This window comes from Ailuropoda melanoleuca, chromosome 12 (assembly GCF_002007445.2).
Source record: "Ailuropoda melanoleuca isolate Jingjing chromosome 12, ASM200744v2, whole genome shotgun sequence".
In the NCBI taxonomy this organism is placed as follows: Eukaryota; Metazoa; Chordata; class Mammalia; order Carnivora; family Ursidae; genus Ailuropoda; species Ailuropoda melanoleuca.
The window spans coordinates 13,577,293-13,599,666 of NC_048229.1; the positions used below are offsets into that span (position 1 = coordinate 13,577,293).

The window sequence follows — 22,374 nt, forward strand, 5'->3', positions numbered from 1 at the left end:
AGTAAGTGGAGAACAGGACTATTACAAGCAAGACAGAGCCAGAGCTTGACCCATGTGTCCTCCCAAGCGCCCCAGCCCACAGTCCTCAAACCAGCACTCTAAGTGATCAGAAGATTTGCCCAGGAAAACCTCACTGGGTTAGCCTTAGAATCACAGCATTTATAAACTCTGGACTAGACCCTTCTGGAATGTTTTATTATACAACTGGGGAAACTGAGACCCAGACAGAGAAAGGATTTTGCTTCACCAAAGAGCAAGGATACAGGCTAGAGTTGGATTGGGATTCAAAACCTACCACGTGAGCAAGATCATTCGTCCTTTTGAGCCTCAGTTTCCTTATCTATAGAATGGGAATTAGAACGCCTGCCTCAATGTTTGTGGTGAGTTTTAACTGTGACGAGGCCGGGAAAGAGGTCACACAAGCAATTGGTGGCATCACAGAGACTCAAACCGAGAGCTTCTCATTTCCTAACCTGGAAACTATCCTATCAGGTTGTCCTCTGTTTCTGTCATTTGTTAGGATCAATGGAAACGGGACTGGTCCATGGGATTCCAGCTAATATTTGGGGTACACCCTCATTCTCCTACAGAGACTCAAATGTGACTTTCCTCCCTTTTGGAAGATCAGAGGGCGGCCTCTCTGCCTCCAAAGACCAGGAGGGTCTAGAGAGGCAACTATGCTTCTCCGGCCTCTTAGTGCTCAGGGCTGATTTTCATTAAGGACTTTGTTCCTGCCCACAGGCAAGGGGAGAAGCGTCTCCTCTCCCATGGAGACCAGGCAGGCAGGAAAAGTTGGGAGCCACAGTGAATCCTCAAAGAACTTTCTGACAGGAGAGGAGGGGTCTAAATGTGCAAGTCCGTGGTTTTTGAAGCAAGCTGAAGATGTTTCTATCCTGGATGGAGCGAAAGTGCAGAGCTGTGGTCCAGCCCCCAGAGACAGCGATGCCCAGAGACAGATGGCGGCTGGAGGCAGCCTCCTGGCCTCAGGCCAAGGTAAATTCCAAGCACTCTTAGCACCATGGGGAAGCATGGGGAGGGGGGACTGAAAGGCATTTACCCACAGCCCCCAAATTAGTCATAAAGTCAGAGGATGTAAACACTGCCAGGGAAAAGGAGCTAATTCACATCGCCACGCCAGCTACCATGTATTAAGCACTCATTGTGTACCAGGCCCTGTGCAGATGACTTGATGTCCGATCTAATCCCCACAACCACCTATGGAGGACATCTATTGTGAGCCCCATTTTACAGATGAAGAAACTGAGGCTCAGAAAGGCTCTGCACTTGCTTGGGGTCAGGCATGCTGCTCAAAAAGACACAGAGCTGGGACTGGCCCCCAGCATCTCCCTTCTGGGCCATGACATCCTGTCTCACCCGCTGCTATGACACATTTGATACGTCATCACCTCCCCTTGTCCTTGTCTGGGCTCCCAAGCCACCCTCTGACTGCCACACAGGCCCACCCCCAGAGAGTAGCTCTGGTCTCTCTGACAGCGATTTCTCTCGACAAATGAATAAATTGGCCTTCTGGTGTTGATATGTGTCATGAGTGCTATTTTAGTTTGCTTGATTCAGGGCCTGCACCCCCTGGGCCCCGAGACCAGTCAGGCTCTGGAACTTCTCCTCACTGACGTCCACACGGGTCTCTTCTGGTTCTGGACCCTTGGCCGATTCCTGCAGTGGATGCGTGATGCACACGTGTGCACCGAGTTCACCGTTCCGCCCAGGCCAACCGTCCAGCGGAGCTAAGGCAGAGCTTTTGAGCCCAACAGTCCTGCCACTGGACACCGGGCTGGAAGTTATGTGTGCAACTCCCCAGGGAGAGAAAGAAACAGATTTCTCAGTGGGTTCACAGCCTCCCTAAAAAAAATTCAGAAACCCTCACATAAAGGTAAAGAATAGAACCTTACATTTAGAGAAAGGCCCCCTGCTAAAGAGTTGAGGGATCTGGGATCAAATCATATGTGATGGTGATGCTTAAACATTCTGGAGTTAGGAAGAACAGGCCTCAAACCCGGGCTCAATGACTCAACAGCTGCGTGAGTTTGCCAAGTTCTTTCATGTCCCTGAGCCTCTGTTTCCTCATCTGTACGATGGGGATAACTCATCTGCACAGCGGCTTGTTGTAGGAACCAAATGAGGTCGTGCGTGTAGGTGATGAGCATATACCAGTGTCCAGTAAACACCCTTAACATTTATCAGAGCAGTCTGATCACCCCGTGGCTGTACTGGGGGCCCAGGGTTATTCCCTTCCTGTTCCGGCAGCCCCTCCTCCTCCCGAATTCCCAGTCCATAAAAGTTGATGTCTGAGCTGGAGGGCTGGTTGGGCTTTTTTTCAGGGGCTCCCCTCTGACCATATCTGTGCCTGTTCAGCAAAACGGGCCCCTGGGCAGAGAAGATGAAACATTTTCTGAAATCTCAGCCCTTGATCACCAGAAAGTTCCATTTCCGCTCCAGGTAATAACCACTTTGTCTCCAGCAGAAATTCGTGGGAGCAGAATGTAAACCACCCCAGGCCATGCTCAGCCCAGTTTGAACCCAAATACATCTTTGAAATGAAAGGTGATATGTGTTGACCTGAGGAGGGGGGGCAAAAATTACAAAATTTAATCATAGTTGCCTGATCCACAGCAGCCCAAGAAAAATCCTGTGACTGGGCAGCTGAGAAGCAGAGAGAAAAAGCTGATGATTCCTTTCATGCCCTGCATGCTTGCTTCCCTCTGTCATCCCTACACACCTGCAGGCAAAAAGAGTATGAACGCAGAACCAATGACAACAGCCAGTCAACCTCCCGCTGCTAATTATGCCCCTTCCCTTGAAACCATCCCAAGGGGCGGGAGTGGCGCAGGTGGGGGGTGGATGAGCCATGTTCAAAGCATTTCATGAGCATATCTCGAGAGGGAACAGGACCGTGCACCTGGAGGACAAGAAGGGGCAGCAGCCCTGGGGGGGTGACTTACTTGCAGAGAAGTTGGCCTCGGTGTGGACAGGAGGGGTGGAGGGCAGGAAAGGTGCTTGTCCCACAAAGAAGGAGCGGAGGGAGCGCTCCGACAGGAGGGGGGAGCGCTGCTGAGAAGGAATGTTCTCGCAGCTGCCCACGCTGCTGTGAATCTTGAGGTTCAAGGGTTTGCTTTTCTTCTTGGCTCTGGAAGAGAGACAGAAGAAGAGAGGGAAATGTATCCGTAAGTGCACACAGAATGGGAGCCGGCAGACCCAACCTCGTTAACACGGCACCAATGTCCACTCCCCACACTGACCTGGCCAGTTGTGTCTGCTCCATCCCCCTCTTCCTCAGCTATAACCCTGTGCTAGTGCTGTCCCCATAGCCCAGAATGGCCTCCCCTTCCCTGCCTGCTTAATCCCCATCGGTCTTCTCTGACTCCACTCTGGTGTCCAGTCCTCCAGGAAGCTTTCCCTGATACTCCCTTCCCTCCTTGCCTGGGTTGGGTGTTCCTCTTCAATTCATCTACAATATTCTGAGCGCATCCCTGTGGCTGTACTTTCCTATTTTCCTGAATTTGTTCTTTTAGTTTTTGTCTCCCAAGTGAACTGTGGGTCTTGGAGGGCAATGATTCTGTATTGTTCATTTCCCTGTCCTTGGCAATTAGCACAGAAATTGGCACACAGTAGGTGCTCATTAAAAGCTTATTAAATGACCAAGCTGGATTATGACTGGCACTTAATCATGCCACACTGTAATTCCTTGAGGGCAGTAATCCTGTGGTTTTCGTTGCTGAACCTCTCAGGCCCTGGCTCTGGCTCGGCACCAACTGAATGGAATGAACTTCTGGATCTGCTTTGGAAACACTTCTCCCCTTCCCAAGGTGCTTAGGGGATCAGTTTAAGACAGTGTAATTTAGAAGAGCATCCCCAACTAACCACTCTGCCCTCCCCCCACACCCCCAGGGCCCCATTCATGTCTAGCCCGGAGTTGGGCGCCACCTTGTGGTCACAGTGAACCCTCCTTGCAAATGGTCTCTCTTCTAGATGGAGAGCTCAGGAAGGTGCCTTAATTAAAGACTGGAGGCCTCGTGTTGCAATGAGCGCTGGGTGTTACACGCAACAATGAAGCATGGAACACTACATCAAAAACTAATGAAGTACTGTATGGTAACTAACATAACATAAACAAAGAGAGAGAGACGAGGCCTCCCACACATGCAGCCTAAAAGTCACCCTCTCCAGGAGGCCTGCTGCTCATCAGCTTTAAGGAATACAAGCGTGCCTGTGGAGTCACTCCCTCGCAGTGTTGGGCCGCCAGCCCTGCTTATTATATCCCTAGGGGTCAGGTGTCGGCAGCAAGTCCCAGGAAGGTACTTCCCGTTATAGCCGCACACGTTAGCGGGCTCTCCCTGCCCAGAAGAGAGGGAAACAAAGGAGTGGCATTTCATTCCACAAGAGTCTCCAACGGTGGAGATTCAAAGACGCACCTACACCATGGCAGGATAATTTTGGAGTTAGACTTGCAAACTTTGGGGTCAGGGAGACTGGAGCTCAGGTCCTGATTGGGACCTCAGGAAAGTGATCTCATCTCTTTGTGCCTCAGTTTCCTCCCCTGGACAATGGGGGAAAATAACAGCACCTACCTAAGAAGGATCCCGTGACAAATCTATGACAGAACGTGCTTGGCACAGGGCCAGGCACAGAGTGAGGGTTCCAGTGACCTGTTATTAACGTCACTATGAGCAGGTTAAACTGGGTGTCGGTATAGCATGGAATTAACCTGGAAGAAGCCAAAAGTTGAAGCTGAGCCATGTTTTCCACCTGAAACATCTAGCAACTCTCAACCCACCACTATCCTTGGCAGATGAATGGATGCAGTCATACCCTCTGGCAATAGATACCATCATTATTTCCAAAACACTGATGGGAGCCTTGAGGCACTGGGCCACCAAATGACAAGGCCCTTGTGTAAGGAGAACCAAGTCCGACTCAGCACACGTTGAACAGTAGCTCAGTGACTGCAGAGCATCAATTTGTTTTGCTAACTCAGGACCAGAGAAGGAGAGGAGAAGGGGTATATATAAATAAATGTTAGTTGGACAGATGCATGGATCAAAAGCTGGATGGACAGATGGATGGATGGAAGGATGGACAGATGGATGAAGAGATGGAGGGGTGGGTGGACAGAAAGAAGGGTGGAGGGAAGAAGGGAAGGGAAAGAAGGAGGAAGGTAGGAAAGGTGGAAGGGTGGAAGATGGATGGATGGATGATGAAAAGGACAAAGGATGGATAGATGGATGAATGGATAAAGAGATGGATCAGAAGATGGATGGAAGGATGGATGGGTGGATGGACGGAAGGATGGATGGGTGGATGGATGGATGGATGGATGGAAGGATGGATGGGTGGATGGACAGAAAGATGGATGGATGGAAGGATGGAAGGGTGGATGGGTGGATGGACAGAAGGATCGATGGGTGGATGGATGAAAAGGCTGAAGGATAAAAGGATGACGGATGGATGGAAAGGGAGATGTAATGAAGGAAAAGAGGATGGGAGGATAGAAAGAGGGGAGGAAAAGAGGGTAAGAGAAAGGGAAAGTGGGGGGCGAATGGCTATATGATCAGAGTAGGTGGCAGGAAATCTTACATTACTTCCCACCCACCAAGGAAGTCTTCATGGACAGAATGTGGGATTCACCTTTACCATCTGCCCTCATTACCCAGCATGCTCAGAGGGAAAACAGACACAAACGACTGTGTCCAATGACTATGACTGTGTAAGATTCAGTGCATATTTTGCAGTATATCCTGCAGGTGTAATTAAAAAGAACATTTCTCCAGGATCGCAGGATATTAGAAATCTATTACATAAATGTCTTCCCTTGGAATCAGGGCCAATTCTGGGGAAAGCAGCAAAGTGAGGGGGCACGAAGCATTGGCAAGGGCAGCCCTACCCTTTGGGGCCGTATGAGCCCCGGGTGGGCCATGCTGCTGTCCGCACAGGCAGGCAAGTCAGAGCTCCCTGACCTGGCAGGCTGTGCTGACACAGCCCCAGGGCTGGGCTCGGCTGAGGCTGCGCCTGCACGGCGGGAAGACCCCCAGCTTAGGGGCCATTGTCTGTGCTTCCAGAAAATGCATGCTGTTTTACCAAGTACAGCAAAGGATTATTCATTCCAGGGTTGGAATCTAGCAAAGTTCTTCTGACCTTCCTGAAGCCTAATTTGCAGAGAATATATCTGAACTAAAAGGATCCTGAGAACCCTTCGTTCTTCAGTTGGTTCATTACTCTCCATCGCCAGCCTTCCAGCTCCGGTCCGAGCCACTCTCCTCCCTCGCCTTAGCTGCTGTTGCCGCCGCTGGTGTACCTGAATCAGAACCCCCAATCCCACTTTTTCTGTTGTTGTTGCTTTTTTAATTTTTTATTTTCTTTACTTTTTATTTATATTGAGGAAAATTCAAATAATATGTATTAACCACGTTAAAGTGAACAATTCACATGACTATCCCTCCTGCCCCTGGCAACTACCAACCTGTTTCCTGTCTCTGTAGATTTGTCTATTCTGAATATTTCATAGAAATAGAATTATACAGTATAAGCACTTCTGCGTCTGGCTTCTTTCGATGAACCTAATGCTTTGAGGTCCATCCATGTGGTAACAATATATCAAAACTTCACTCCTTTTTTATGGTTGAATAATCCCATCCCACTTTTGATTCTTTATAATCTGTTCTCCACCCAGGCACCAAGGTGAGCTTTTAAAAAACATACACTGTATCATGTCATTCCTCTGCTTAAAAACTCCCAAAGGTTTCCTTTCAAAAGCTTCAAGGGACCCTCAAGGATCACTCTCTATTGAACTTCTTGTATTATCATCACTTTGTCACCCTCTGACTCTAGCCGCTTTGGTCATCTTTCTGATTTTTGACCGTACCAAATTCCCACCTACTTTAGGATCTCTGCACATGCTGTTCCTTCTGTCAGGAACACTATTCCCTATCCTGACTATTAGTGGAAACCTACTTTAGGCATCATTTCCTTAGAGGCACAGTCCTCAGCCCTCAGAACTGGTCAGATCTCCAGGTCACATGCATTCCTAACACTATCTGCTTTTCCATCACAAAATGCATCCCCGTTGGAATTCTGCTTTTACTTATGTGGCTGCTGAGTGAATGTCTATCTCCCCCATGGCTTGCGCCCAACACACATGGGACGGGCCTGTATCCCAGCAACTAACATAAAGTAGGCAACCTACAGTTGCAGAGCCAAGACCAGAAGATGGGTCTATAGACTCCCACCCAAGCCCATGTGCTCCAACTCAAGCATAAACAACCTGGCATCTTCTGTCTTGGGAGAATTCTAAAGGAATGTAGCCCAATTTCCATCTGTAAGTCAGGAGGACTGGTTTGGCAGCATCTTCTCAGTTAATTCCAGCTAGGGGCTCCTTGAGGGCAGAGACACACCCGATTTCTTTTGCCAGCCCCTGGCCACCCCCAGCCTAGGTCTGGCAGACAGACAGCTCTGTACTCCGAAGGCTTTTGATCGATGCCCACTTGCCACCTGTCCCTCAGAGCCTTGGTTGCAAAGATCGCTGCGGGGGTCCCAAACTGATGATTAGTCTTTGCACCACTTTCTCTTCCAAAAGCTTGCTGGGTGTTGAGCCAAGCAGAACTGCGGGCTCACATGGCCACTTTACCCTCAGCTTCCTCACGTGTGGGGTTGTGTCCCCTTGAACTCAAATGCCTTCACCCGGCCATAAACCTCAGCATCGCATTAACGGTGTCTGGAGCATCTGGCCCAGCCAATTGGGAGGAAATGACAGGGCTGGGGGCAGACAAGCTCATCGTAAGTGTGGCTGGAGGACAGGCACAGCACACGTTCTCTCGCACACCGCTCTGTGCAGCAAAGTGCTCCTCCAGCAACCATTTCCCCAAACAGGAAAAGATGCCCACTGGCCTTACACGGGGCTGTGTGAGCTGTCCCTCCCTCTCAAATGGCGCCATTGAAATCCTTTCCTGGTGACACGATCTGATTACCCAAAATGAGGCCTCCAGGCAAGACCCTTTTCAAAACCAAAGAATAGCACCACGTCTTTGGGTGGGGGAGGGGGCAGGAAATACACACAGAGCCTGGGAAGGAGAAGGTTTGGAAAAGCTAAGGCCTGGTAAGTCTAACACCAGGAGAATGGTTAGCAGCCTCTGCTCTGCTCCTTGACCACAGGCTACAACCCTCATCTCTGGCTTGAACACACCCCAAGCATGGAATTTAATCCACCTGAGCACAAGCAAAAAGGAAGCATGAGTGGGTCAAACACTGTAAGCTGCACTTTCCCTTGTGTGGGCGAATATGCAATGCTTTCAGATGAGACACAGGTGAAATTTTGGTATTTTAACAGTTAAAACTTGAAAAATAAACTTGCATATCAACTCTATGATCTCATAGCAATGATTTCCTCATATACAGCTTTATGTGAAATATACTAATAGAAGGAAAGGAAGATGACACAGAAGGAGAAAGAGAAGAAAGAGGAAAAGAGGAGGGAGAGGAAGAGATGTTGGTCGAAAAACATGTGAAGTGAATTCCAGTACAGGTCCCACCAGAATGGCTAAAAATAGAGTTGACAGTGCCAAATGCTGGCAAGAAGAGAGAGCAACCAGAATTCCCCCCAAATTCTGGTGAGATTGCAAGCCAACACAACCACTTCGAAAAGTTAATCTGGCAATATCTATTAAAGTGAACATATCCTCTGACCCCAAAATTTCACCCCTGGGTATGTACCCAACCAAAATGAGTGCCCCCATGTCCACAAACAACCCATGCAAGAATGTTCATGGCAACGTTATTCATACGGCCAAACACTGGGATTAGTCTCAATGTCCGTCGATAACAGAAAGGATAAATAAAGCATAGTATGCTCATACAATGGACCACTGCATGGCAACAAAAAAGAGAAAATGGCTAGACTTTAACATGGCCAAATCTCAATGTTATAATGTCGGGCAAAGGAAACCAGCCACAAAAGAGCTTGTGCTGTATGACTCCATTATAGTGCTATTTAATACCGGGGAATAGGAGGAGCTTTGTGCAGAATTCAAATCAGGTGATGTGGTTGTGAGTGGGTAGTAAGACCTTCCTGGGGACATGGCATTTAGGCTGAGAACTGAATGTCGAAAAGAAGGCAGATTTGCAAAGATCTGGAGGGAGAGGGGACCAGGCAGTGAGGCAAAGGCAATGCTGGGAGTCCAGGGTGAGGGCAGGTCAACTCACAATGAGCGAGAAGAGAGGGAAGGCGGGATCGGGGGCAGGATGAGATCACTACGATCAACCAGGTGCTTGCCCTGTAGGGAGGTGGGGTTTCATCTGAGAGCAACAGGCACCTGCCAACAGGTTTTGGGAAGGAAGATGACAAAAGTTAATTCTATTCTTGAAAGACCGCTCTGCCAATGTGTAGAGAGTTGACTGTGGTGCGGGCAAGAATGGGATTCTGGGATTCTGGAGAGGAGGCTGTGGCCGTCACCCAGACAAACATGATGGCGGTGGTGTGGGCCAAGTTCTAGACACTGGAGGGGGAGGAAAAGGAAGCATTGGAACACAGCTCTCCCAGGACTTGCCGGCCACAGTGTGGAGGGGTGAGAGGAAGAGACATCTAATGTCTCCTAAATCCGTGTGCAGTGTCGGTGCCCAGACTAGGCTGGATACTCTCCCCTGTATGGAAACATATTCTGGAAGGATACACAAGAGGCTGTTACTTTCAGGCTTTGAACTTAGTAACCATTGGAACGGAGTACCAGGAGCATTCTTTGATAATAATAAAACATCATTGTAAAATGACACGCAGTATTTTAGGCTTGAATTTTTTCTCTTTATTTTATTAAAACAAAACCAAAAAAAAAAAAAAAACCTCTAGAGAACAGAGGTATAGACATGAAATAATGTGGCCAATTGTTATTTAATATTTCAATGATGGTTCATTATTTTTTCAGTAAGTTTTAAATTGAAGATCAAATTTGAGAGGGATTTTGTTTCCCAAATGGCTTCTATCAGTCTCTTGGTAACTGGAATCTCAGATTTAGTTGACAGATATAAAAATGTGGTTGTTTATAGATTCCTAGAAATTAAACATATATATACGTTTCTATATATATATATGTATTATATATAAACTTACATATTTATAGTATATAGCATATACTGTATATAATATACTATATTACAGTATAATATCTATATGTAAATTTATATATAATATACATTCAAGTATAATATATATTATATTTATGTGTACAGATTTGTATATTTATATATACTATACAATAGTATAATATATAACATAGCATATTATATATTTATGTACATAAATTTATATATGTGTTACAGTGTGTGGTTAAATATATATGTTATAAATATATGTACTTGAAAAATGTGCAAAATATCTTAAGAAGAGATACACTGTATTTTTTTTAAGATTAAACTTTGCTCAGTAACATATCAGCTCTCAGTATCAAACAGACTTTCTACTAAGACTTGATTGGGAAAAGAGCAAATTGTTCCATATATATACGTGTGTGTGTATATATATATACATATATACACACACATGATATGAATATATATAATATATACATATGAATATACACACACACGATATGAATATATATATAATATATATACTACATATATGTAGTATTCCTCTCTATATACTATACATTATATTTCTCTATATACATTATATATTGTATTCTACTATACACATTATCTATGTGTATGTGTGTATATATTCCTTTCTTGTCCACTAAGACACCGCTTCAGATCTTCACAGGGTATGAGAGAGGAAGAAGGAATGCGAGAGGACAGGAGAAACGTTCTAGCCCAGAGGTCGGTGAATTTTTTTCTGTGAAAGGCCTCTGCAAGTCGTATGTTCTCTGCTGAAACTACTCAGCCCCACCTGCGCAGCCAAGATCAGCCCGAGACCACGTGCGCATGAATGGATGTGGCAAGTTCCAGTAAAACTATCTACAGAGACAGACGGTGGGCTGAATTTGTTCCTCGCGCTCTAGCCTGCCAGCCCCCATTCTAATAGGGTCTGGACTCACCTAGAAGTAGGAAACGTGAAGCAAACCACCCAAACCGCACTGCATCCTTCTCCCCATCATCTGGCTCACCCCAGGAGTGGCTTCTCCTGGCACCCGGGTCCTTCCTTCCCCATCCTGCCTGCTCTTGGAGTAGACTGGGTTCTGTCAGCACCTACACATTTCCTTTGAGCTCTGGCCCCATGCTGCGGTACATCCTTGTTGTTCTGACGGTTTGCTGAGTGTGGGCAGCTCCCACCCACGGAGGGATCATGTGTGACTTGTTCTCTGTGGATCCCCAGCACCCAGCACAGGACCTGGCATATAGGGAGAGCTCAATGAACTAAACGAATATCCGGAAGTCTGTGTGTTTCCATTGCACCAGCACATGGATGCTGGCGGGCTCCTCGTTCAGGGGAGTTGAGGAGGGGGCGGCCCTCCAGTGGATCTACTCTGTCTCCATGCTATCCAGGAGGGGCCAGGCCGGCACCCCACCCTATACATTTATTTCTAATAGGAGGCATCTGCCACATGCGGTGGCTGTGGTGGGGGGTGAATCTGCAGGAAAGGCAAGCACCTGAGTTAGCCCACCTGGGACTGTGAATTTCGGTAGTCACGGGACAGCCAGCGTCGGTACTAAGAGCTGCCTGGCTGAGACGCCGGGAGCGGTGATGTGCTTGGGACGTGCCATCTCATTTGAGGTAGCAACAATTATAACCCCTGTTTTGCAGTTAAGGTAACTGGGGTTCTCAACAGTTAATGTACCCAGGTCACAACTCAATAAAGGCCTGGGGTGTGCACACAGATTGAACTGACTCCAAAACTTGTACTTAATGTCTCCATTAATTCCCCTGTAAGAGCTGATTGCATACATTCCCATTTTATAGAGGGGCCTGTGCACGCTTGGGGTGGCGTAGGTTGTTGATTTCAGGGTTCACTGGGAAGAGCCAATCTTGTGCCTGCAAACCGGGCATCTTGCCACAAAGCTGGTCTCACCCGGTTCTTGACCTGCACATGGACAATGCTGCCTCTGCCTGTGATTATGGAATAATGCGGAAGCCCACAGCCCCCTCTTCAAGTGAATGCCACTGCATAGCCCAGCCCAGTTTCCCCCCCCTCCCCGCCCCATCTGAGCTCACCCAGACAGCCAACCTCACTTCTGCCTTCCAGGCCCGCTGATTTTCCTGCATCCCTGTGATTAGCGACTAATCTTATTTTTTTGTTCCCCAACCCATAAATCAGTTACAGACCAAATATTTACACAGGCCATCATTTCCGACTGAACCAGGGCTCTGACAGCCCTCATTATTAAAAAGGATGACTGATTTTGGGCAGAGATTTCATAGGCATGTGGCTGGATGTTTTCTTTTAGACTTCCTTCCCCCTCCCCTTGCCTGAAGAAAAGACAATTTCCAAGATAAATTGGCACAGAGGTCTGCTCTTGCTGTCTCCCTGGGGCCAGTGGGACATGGGCAGCCTCCATCGGCCCAATAAGTGATGACCAGTACTGGCTTCTTCCCTCTTTGCTTGGCCTCCCCATGGGCAGGGAGTTATTTGACTCATAAACATCCCCTAAAATCAGAACCCCTAAAGGAGACCGAGATGGGATGGGCCAGGAAGGGTGAATCAGCCGCACTGCTCTCCTTCGCCCAGGACACCCACCCTACTGGGTGACCCCGAGGGAGGCCACGTGTTGGGTTGATAAGATGACCGGGTGGAGAAAGCAGGAGGCTGGATTCCTGACCTGGTTCTATCATTATTAGCAAGTCACTGCGGGCTTTGAGGCTGGTTTCCCCTCCTGTCTGAAGCAGGGATTTGCTGAGAGGTCTCTGTCCCTTTCTGCTCCAGGTATCTTGGCTCTAATTGTGACAGCTGCTGCTCACTGAGCCCTTACTATGTGCCTGGCCATGTGTTAAACATTTTAGGGGCGTTAGCTCATTTTATTTTTTAGGATGGGGGAAACCATCTCCAGGTGAAGAAACAGGGTCAGAAAGGCTAAGCAACGTATCCAAGGTCACACAGCCTATAAAAGGCAGAGAACCAGGATTTGAACTTGGTTCTGTCTGACCCCAATGCTTGCAGTCCTAAAACGTATTGCAGCCTCCCTAGGACCTAGATTTGCTCGGGACCCTGTGGCAAGGAAGCATGCTGTCATCTGGATTCTCAACACCTAAGACATCTCCGTATAAAATCATCCAGGGTCAGCATGCTAAGCAAAGGCACAATCGACAATCATCTGCTCAAGTGTTGAGCCAGCGAAGGGCCTTCTCTCGGGGAGCTGGCGTTGGCTAGAAATATTTATTCAGGGAAACTGAGTATTTTGCCACCTATGGAGTACTTCAAAGAAGCTTCCTTTACCCTGAGGGAAATAAACTGAGAGTGAATCTTCATGGACATGCGTGAATAGGCCCTATCCATCAACCTCAGAGTTCCATGCACTCCCCACTGAAAAACTGCCATCACAGCCTGTGAGACAGACAAGAGCATCTTCCAGCTGTTGATGGCTCAGGAAGGATTCGCAATACTGGGGGCTAGCTAGGCGCCCTAGGCTGGCTGCTGATCCTGGCATGATCTCGGTGTTCTTACTTGTAAAATGAGGGCTGAGAGCAGACCATCCTTAAAAGCACATCCATCCTCACTGTGATGATTCTGCAACATGCCTCCCTTTCCTCCAGACTTACAGCACGACCTTGGGCAGGTCAGAATCTAGGAGGCTTCCAGTCTCCTTATTTATATGGTGGGATCACCTCTCCAGACCCTCTGTCTGCCTCTTGCTTTGGGGGGGGGGGGCAAATGAGTCAGCATGAGCTGAGCAGAGAGCGTGGCGAAACCTCAGCCAGTGTGATCCCAGCGGTGTGGAGTTTCCAATAAGTCATCCGTGACTGTCCTACAGAGACTCCAAGAAGTGAGTCTAAAACTCTTTTTCCATACGAGTGTGAAGAATTGTTGCCTGAAGTCAGTGGGTTTTTTTTTTTCTTCTTCAAACCAAGGCCTTTGACCTGTTTTCACCTTTTGCCTCCAACAGTGACTTGTTATGATACAAAATGTGTTCATTTGGGGATGAAATAATACAGAGGATGGGCCTTTTGGGAATTGTAACTTGACGTTCCCATCGAGAGTACTTATTCCTGCCCCAAAGGCTCACACATTTAAAGATTAGCCAATGACCTGTAACATTTCTTTGGGTGGGTTGTTTGTGACCATCCAGAATTCACCGCCCCCCTTTGAGGGAATTCTCTTTCCTCTGAGCACAGTCTTGTTGGGGGTGTCAACCAGGAGACAGATGTGACCCTCCCCAAGTCACCAGGTGCCAAGTCAGACCAGTAGGAATCTCCCTGGGGACATGAATTGTGACTGGCATGACAATGATGGGAAAAATCTTTGAAGCTCAGTTAATCCTCCCAAAACCCGTCAAGCCATTCCTGCTACTTAGAACCTCCGGGGTGCTCTGGATCCTGTTTCTTTCTGTGCTTTCCCGTCTATCCTAAGGGTTACCCTAGACTATTCCATATAAGTTCATTCTCTGCTTAAGCCAACCAGAGATGGCTTCTACTTGTTTGCAACCTAAGACCCATAATGCATCCTTGAGACCACTAAAGCTAAATTTCTCTCTTAAAAAAAGTTTACAGCTTCATTTTTCTCTAAGTCAGGCTAAGTACCCTCAGTTCTAGAGTTTCTCAAACCCTTTGATGTCAGGAAGGGCCCTGACCTCTGCATTTTAACAAGCTCTCTAGAAACACCTCCCCAGATCTGAGAACCTCCGCTCAGCTTGCTAAGTGTACATGGAAGACACTTGCCTGCATTGTTACCAGGGGGTCTGGCACAGGCTGATGTTCTAGAACAAAATACCACTCTCATTACTAGCATCTGCTCAGGCTCTCCACAGACTCGATGACAAGGCTGAGAGTTGAGGCCAGACCAGGGTTGAAACACGCCAGAAGAAAAGAGGTAATGCCACAGCAAAGGACATTCTCTGAGCCAGGGACACAACCACATAGGCCACAAAGTCCATTACTACCCCAAGCATTGGAAACCCAAGCTCCACCCTGCTCTGAATCAGAAAAGTCCAGAGTATTTATGATAATCCGAGGCTCCCCAGACACAGTCCCACTTAGCAGGTCCCCACTGGAGTTTGTAGAGAGAGCAAGACCAGAAACATCTTAATAAGGCAGGGATTTAATAAAACATGTTGGATCCATATTTCAGAATACTATGCAATCATTAAAAAGAATGAGGGGGCTCTATGGCTGGGATCAATACGCTTCTGTAAAGAGCCAGAGAGTCAATGCTGTGGACTCTGTGGTCCATACAGTCTCCATCACAACTACCCAGTTCTGCTATTGAAGCACTAAACCAGCCTAGGCAACCCATAAACACATGGGTGTGCCTATGTCCCAATAAAACTTTATTTACAAAAACAAGGGGTGGGCCAGATTTGGCTCCAGGGCCACGGTTCGCCAGCTGCTGCTCTCCACAAGCAGATACGTTAAACTTTAAGACACACTGACTTGTGAAGAAAACTGACTGTCAAGCAACACATATAGTATGAGCTCATTTATACATACAAATATCTAAACATAAATATGTATAAATACATTTATGAAATGTTTGAATGTATATCCTATATATTCATATGATGTATTTAAGGTGTGGAAGGGGAAATAAAATGGAGTCATTCACATCAAGGGGTTTTAAAACGAAGCCAGGAGGCCATGAAGGAGGTGGGCCTTATTGCCCATCCTCACCAGGTAGAAATGGGCCAAAGGGCAAATAGCCCAAGGACTCAGCTGGAACACTTGCAACTTGCTACAATAAAAGGCTTTGCTTAGTGAAAGCCTTAGCAGCCAATTATGTCCAGCCAAAATTAGTTTTCTGCCACCAACACCAATCAAAATTCTTTGTCAACAATGAACACAAGCATTCCTTTCTGCCTTTAAAAACTTGACTTGTGTTCCCTAGTGGGATGCAAATTGGGCTGCGACCTGAACCTTTGCTCCCCAAATGGCAATCTTAGACCCCAAATAAGTGTTTTTGTTTTATTTCAGTTCTCCACATTTCAGTTCTACCTCTTTTTGTTTGTTTGTTTGATAAAGGCCACAAAAAAAGAACTGGAAGGGTTTCTACTGGGAAAAACAGTGGGAGGAAGGGGGCTGGGGAAACTTCCACATTTGACTGTGTGTGTGAATTTTTTACAAAAAAAAAAAAAAATGCCCACCCTGAGTGTAATTGCGTGTAACTTGGAAAGGAAGGAAAAAAGAAGGAGGAAGAGAAGTGAGATGGGAGAGAAGAATGAATGGAGAGGAGGAAGGAGGGAGGGAGGCAAAGTAAGAAGGAAGGCTGTGTTCCAATAAAACTTCATTTACAAAAACAGATGGGGCCACATTTGGACAGATGGGCCATAGTTTCTGACCACTGGTCTAGACTATCGACTCCAGTGTCTTGGCAGTTTTGTTCATCTGTCTCTATTGACCTGGAAAATGAACAATTCAACTATTATCTTAAGCCTCTGACACAAGCATGCATAAAGGGAATTTGACTGTGTGTTACTTATTTAAACATCTACTAATTGCTGCCAGCACACAGGTTAATTAAATGGCAGTGATCTAAAAAAAGAAAAAAGAAAGAAAGAAAGAAAGAAAGAAAGAAAGAAAGAAAGAAAGAAAGAAAGAAAGAAAGAAAAATTCCATTCTCATTCTCACATTATCACATCAAAGGGGTCTCATTCTGTGGCACTTTGCTGGCTTAGAAAAAGAAAAACAGAGCTGATGGCTTCTGCTCCACATGGAGAGATCTGTTTTCCAGATCCTGCCAGGCACAAAAGCTGGTCTGTGGTCACGCAGGTTCCCAGATCTGCAGGCAGATGTTTCCATCTCCAAGGAAACCGCATCTCGAAATGCCACGCAGTGTTTTCCAACCACCGCAAACCGATCCTGATGTGGAGGAAAACCTTCTCTCGAAAACAGGAACAGGGCTTCCAGGAGGACCGACATGGCCTGGCAATGCTGCAAAGGTGACTTTCAAAAGCATCAGGGCTGTAGTGTTGAGGGGATGGGAGGAAAAATGGGAAGCTGTGCGACTGGCTTTTTAAAGTAGAAAGAAAATTGCTACACTTTTGGACACTTTGTTCCACGGGGGGCCCTGGGATCAAGGGCAATTGGTGTCTCGACTGGCGGACTAGGGCAGCAATGCCAAGTGCAATCTTTAAATTGTTGGGAAGGGACACCACCCAGAGTCTTACTGCGGCAAAGAAAGACTCCAGCAGTGGTCACCGAGTCACGGGTCCTCACCTGGAGCCACAGGGCCCCGGGAAGCAGGAGAAGAGGCTCTCCTCTCCCTCCTGAGTATGCAAAGTCGCCTGCCCCTCCGGAGGCTGCCGCCTACAGTGTGACTTGAGCATCAGGATGAATTATGCATCAGAGCGGCTTTGCAGGCTGACAGAGACAGACGGCTGCCCACCCAAGGCCATGCTGGGTGCAAACAGAGCCATCCCATCAAGGTGTTTCAAGAGGCCCTTTCCTGCCCCTTGTTTGCTTGGGCGCAGAATCCCTATGCTGGGTGGCTGTCTCCCTCACTCTCCAGTGTCCACACCAGATCTCTTGGGGGCTCAAAGCATCTCAGAAGGTAGTATGGGCCACGGGCCAAGCCATGAGCCGCAAATGAAATTGCAAAGCTGAAGTCAAAATCAGGCTACGAAGAAGCTTCGCCGACCCATGCTGGTCACCAGGATGAACATGTCCCCCTTCGTGATCTCCAATCTTCAGAGTCCAGTGTGCGAGGCAGAGGACCAGGTCCCCATTGCACAGTTTGGGGAAGCTGCTGGCCCAAGGGCCCAGAGAGGTGGCATTCCACCAGAGTCTGTGCTCACCCCCCCTTTGCAGGTGCCACTGGGACAACCGGGCTGGTGGGGCCCAGGGGAAGGAGAGATGATGAATGTGAATCAGAGAGGATGGAACAGACAGACAAATGACCCAATGGGAAAAAAAAGTACAGAAGACTTGAATAGACATTTCTCCAAAGAAGACAAACAGCGGCCAAGAAGCACACAAAAAGACATTCAACATCATTAGCAAAATGCAAATGAAAACCACAATGAGATATCCCTTCACACCCACGAGGGTGGCTACAGTCTTTTTAAAAATGGAAAAGAACAAGTGTTTGTGAGGATGTGGGGAAAGGGGAGAGAGGGTGTATGAGAGATTATGATTAAGCCCGTGGGCACAGAGGGCTCAGTGGTGCCCCTGCCACACAAAGGGCCTTTCCCCAGGGAGAAAGCCACATGCGTGAGGGTCCCAAAAAATTCCGGGAGCAGAGACATGATTTACTATTTCTCCCGCTGCACTCAGGGGCTCTTTCGGCTTGGCTTTGCAATGCAGACCAGCCACATCAGAAAGCCATCCAGACAACCACTGGTCCCAGACCTCGGGCAGGCCCACCTACTGCTTGTGTGGCTGTAAGGGAGAGTGTCAAATGGGATATGCAGGGGAAGGGGACAGGAAGCAGTAGGAAAGGAAAGGGGAAAGCGAGCGGCTCGCCAGGTGCAGGAGGCAGCTAGATGCCGCTCGGACGCTTACTAAGCTGTGTGCTTGCGTGAGTCACTCTGGGTGACCTGAGTCTCCACTTCCTCGTCTCTACAATGGGGTTGGAAACAGCGCCTGTCTCCAATGACGTGATGTGTGTAAAGAGCATGTGAATGCTTAAGGAATTTAAGGAATGCTTTGTTAGGGAATGCCCTAAGGAATGCTTTGTTAAGTGTTTCATGGTATCCCTATCAGGAAACCATCACCAGTCCCTGGAGCCCCGTATTCTATTGCAAACAGCATTATAGTCTCTAAAAAATAACATTTTCTCAGGGCTTCCTATCTGCCAGGTGGCGTCCTAAAAAAACCCTAATGTGTACTCTTAAGTAATTCTCCCAACCATCCTATGAGGACGGTATTATTGCTGTTGTGCCCATTTTGCAGATAAGGAAACTGAGGTCGTGTTCAGTCTTAAATTCACTCTCTAAACAAATATTGACTGAACAATAGGGCTGAGTGCACGTACAGGGAAGGCTTCTGTCCTCAAGCTGCTGACAATCTAATTGAGGAGCCGAGACAGATTCCCCCCCATACACACCCCAGAAGTTACACAGAACAAATAAATAATGACAAAGGGGGACACACAGTGTTCTATAAATGCCCAGTGCCTGTTGGCCTTGGTTAATCAAAGAAGAATATAGGAGATGCAATACAGTAAGAATCAACATAAAATGAACCACCTATGGGCAATGAATGACTCCCAATCTCTGCTCTATGGAAGCCCAAAGAATGGACCCAACTTTCTAGAACATTCCTGAACTGAATTTAGCTCAGTGTTCAAAAACTAGATTTTCTCTCCCAATCACGTCTCTGCTCAGGTCACCGAAGATGAGTGGCCACTTCTAAGGACCCCTGCACCTCAAGGGCTGGGTCTTGAGAAGCAACAATCACAACAGACCATGCATGCCTCTGTGAATCCCCCATGTCTTGCATAAGCAGGTGGCTGATAAATCCTAGGCAGGTAAATACCCTCCATCACAGTGATATTCCCAGAGTGCCTATCTCCTGTGAGCCCCCAGGCTAGATGCTGTCTAGGTACAATCTCATGGAACCCTCCCTACTCTGGGAAGCAGGTCCGCCTACTGTTCCCAAGGACAAATGACACCTGAGGCTTAGAGGGGAGAGTCATCTGTTCAAGTCAGCTGCCCCATGAGCAGTAAACTTGGGCTTCGATTAGACCATCTCTGATTCCTCTGCCTTTGGGCTAAACCACTCTGCTCTTCCTTCTCGAATAAATTACTTTCCCCAATTTCATGTTCCTTGGGCTACACGGGCTGAAGGGTCATCACTTGGCCCTTGAACTTTGTCTGAGGAGAGGGACCGAAAAGATGCGCGGAGGATATGCAGGAACTGGAGCCCTGGTGCATTGACCACATGTGATCCATCCACATAGAGGAATATTACTCAGCCTTAAAAAGGAAGGGAATTCTGGCACCTGAGCCAACATGGATGAACCTTAAAGCTATTCTGTCAGATGAAATCAGAAAGTCACCAAAAGACTAAAATGTTAATTCCCACAGGATGTGGAGAAAAACCACATGCGTACAAATGTGTTTAACATTGATTTCCCACATTATTTAGAATGATAAACATCATTAACTGTAAAATCACCTCTTCCTTCTATAAAATGGCCCACTTCTCATCTACACTTAGTTTTTAGAACTTGTAGAAGGCCACTTGCAGGAGGTACTTAGAGTATAAAGAGTATCAAGTTGAATGGTGACTGCCAGGGGAGGGGGGTGAGCAGGGGGGCTGCAGGGAGAGAGGCTGGGGAGTTAGTGTTTCACGGCTACAGAGTTTCTGTTCGAGAAGATGAAATCATTCTGGAGAGGGATGGGAGTGAGAGCTGCAGAATAAGGTAAAGTACTTAATGCCACTGAGCTGGAGACCTAAAACGGTTCTAATGGCAAATCTCTACGTATACATTTTATCACAATAAAGAAGATATGTTGACAAGTGGAACATTCATCTTCTGAAAATGGAGAGCCGAAACGGGTGGGGGGAGAGTCCTGAGGGGAAAGAGAGAGAGAGACTTGGAGAGGGAACTGCTTTTCTTTAAGAAGACTAAAGGGAGGGCCCCAAGCCTCGCAATAGGGACAAGGTGCCTGCTCTTGGGGAAAGGGGGCCGAACCCGTGCGAGTGAACGCTGACAGCCAGCACAGCCGGCCGAGTCTGATTCCCTTCCACCTTCTCTGTAGCTGTTAAATGTCTTCTGTAGCTGAGTGCTCTCCACCTGCTTGGCTCCAATTTAATTAGAGGGTCAGGGCTCCCCAAGTACCAGAAGCAAATGCCAAGTTTATGACCATTAACAAAGGAGCCGTAAAACCCAGGCCGGCAGAGTACTGCACGGTGCCACCTGCCACCTGCCATCCTGGGCGGGTTGCCGGGCCCCAGCTTGGGTTTCTTTAGGGTCCCACTGCACCCATGATCAACTCATTATCTGCATCATAAGAAAACCAGTGGACGGTGAACCCCAAATGAGAGTGGATTTCTCAGACGCACAAGGTGTACTGACTTTCAGAAGTGATCAAGGCAATAATTGTCCTAGAATAAATAAACTGAGCCGTCCTTACAGCCAAGTTTCATGGTGGACACCAAGAAAAATGTGGATGTGGACTCAGACAAACCTGGAATTTGCTTCTCTGTACCCTGAATTTCTCTTCCATAAGAAGGAAGGACCCACGTCCTAACGCTGCTGGAGGTAGTGCCATTAGCCATCCAGGGCGTGGACCCAGGAGTTGGAATGGGAATCAGAGCCCACCTCTGCAGCCGACCAGCTATGATATCCTAGCCACGTTGTTTAATCTCTCTTGTAAAGGGGCTGACTTGGGTTAGAGAGTGCCATTCCCCAAAAGGACCCTTCTCATTCTAGTCCACCCTAGGACTCATGAGTGTGTCAACTAGTGAGTGATTCCAGACATCCAAAGACATTGTGACCTCCCCTCGCCACATCCAGACGTCGAGACAGCCCCTAAGACACCGGACCCGGAAGTCACCTTGCAGAGCCTCTCAGCCTTCACACCTGTCTAATGGGACTAACTGTAGGTTGCGCTTCCCTGGGTGGTTGGGAGGGTTTCCTGAGATGGTATGTGTCAAGCTGGACTCCTCAACCTTTTTCACCTTCTGACACAGAAAGTGACCCAAGACATACACCAGGGTAAGCAGAGGTGGGGGCTCCAGCTGCCCCCCCCAGCCAGGGGACTAAGCTGATCGATATTTGCAAGTGCCCTGAACCATTTTGCAGGACACTGGTTGGGCAGCTCCACTGAAAAGCACCCAGCATAGAGAGCAAAGCTGCTCTCCTTCCCAGGGGGATGGGGGACTGAATCCATATCAGCTCTTTCTCCTTGATCAGCCACTGGCTAAAGCTCTTTATTTTTAAGTTCAGTTTGGTTTTATTGTAAAAGAAAGTCCACACAGTTTTAAAGTGTTAAAATGGTATAGAAAGGTACGCAGGGAAAAGCAGAAGCCCCGGAGGGCTTGTGGGGATTCTAGGTCTAGAAGCTGGTTACATGGGCACATTCATCTGATGGGAATTCAGGCAGTTAGAACCCTTACTAGTGTGCATTTTTGTGTGTACACATTAGATTTCAATAAAAGGATTTTTTAAAAGATTTTATTTATCTATTTGACAGAAAGAGAGACAGCCAGCGAGAGAGGGAACACAAGCAGGGGGAGTGGGAGAGGAAGAAGCAGGCTCCCAGCGGAGGAGCCTGATGTGGGGCTCGATCCCAGGACTCTGGGATCACACCCTGAGCCGAAGGCAGACGCTTAACAACTGAACC

At 47.6% G+C, this 22,374-nt stretch overlaps 1 protein-coding gene across 3 annotated transcripts in view; it reads right to left on the reverse strand.

Moving 5' to 3' along the window:
- Positions 1 to 22,374, reverse strand: part of KSR2 (kinase suppressor of ras 2) — a 404,020-nt gene that overhangs the window by 174,929 nt on the left and 206,717 nt on the right. For all 3 annotated transcript variants that reach the window (XM_034638641.1, XM_034638638.1, XM_034638639.1), the window contains exon 5: positions 2,961 to 3,145. In XM_034638641.1, coding sequence (XP_034494532.1) covers positions 2,961 to 3,145 — 185 coding nt within the window. The remainder of the gene's footprint in view (positions 1 to 2,960; positions 3,146 to 22,374) is intronic.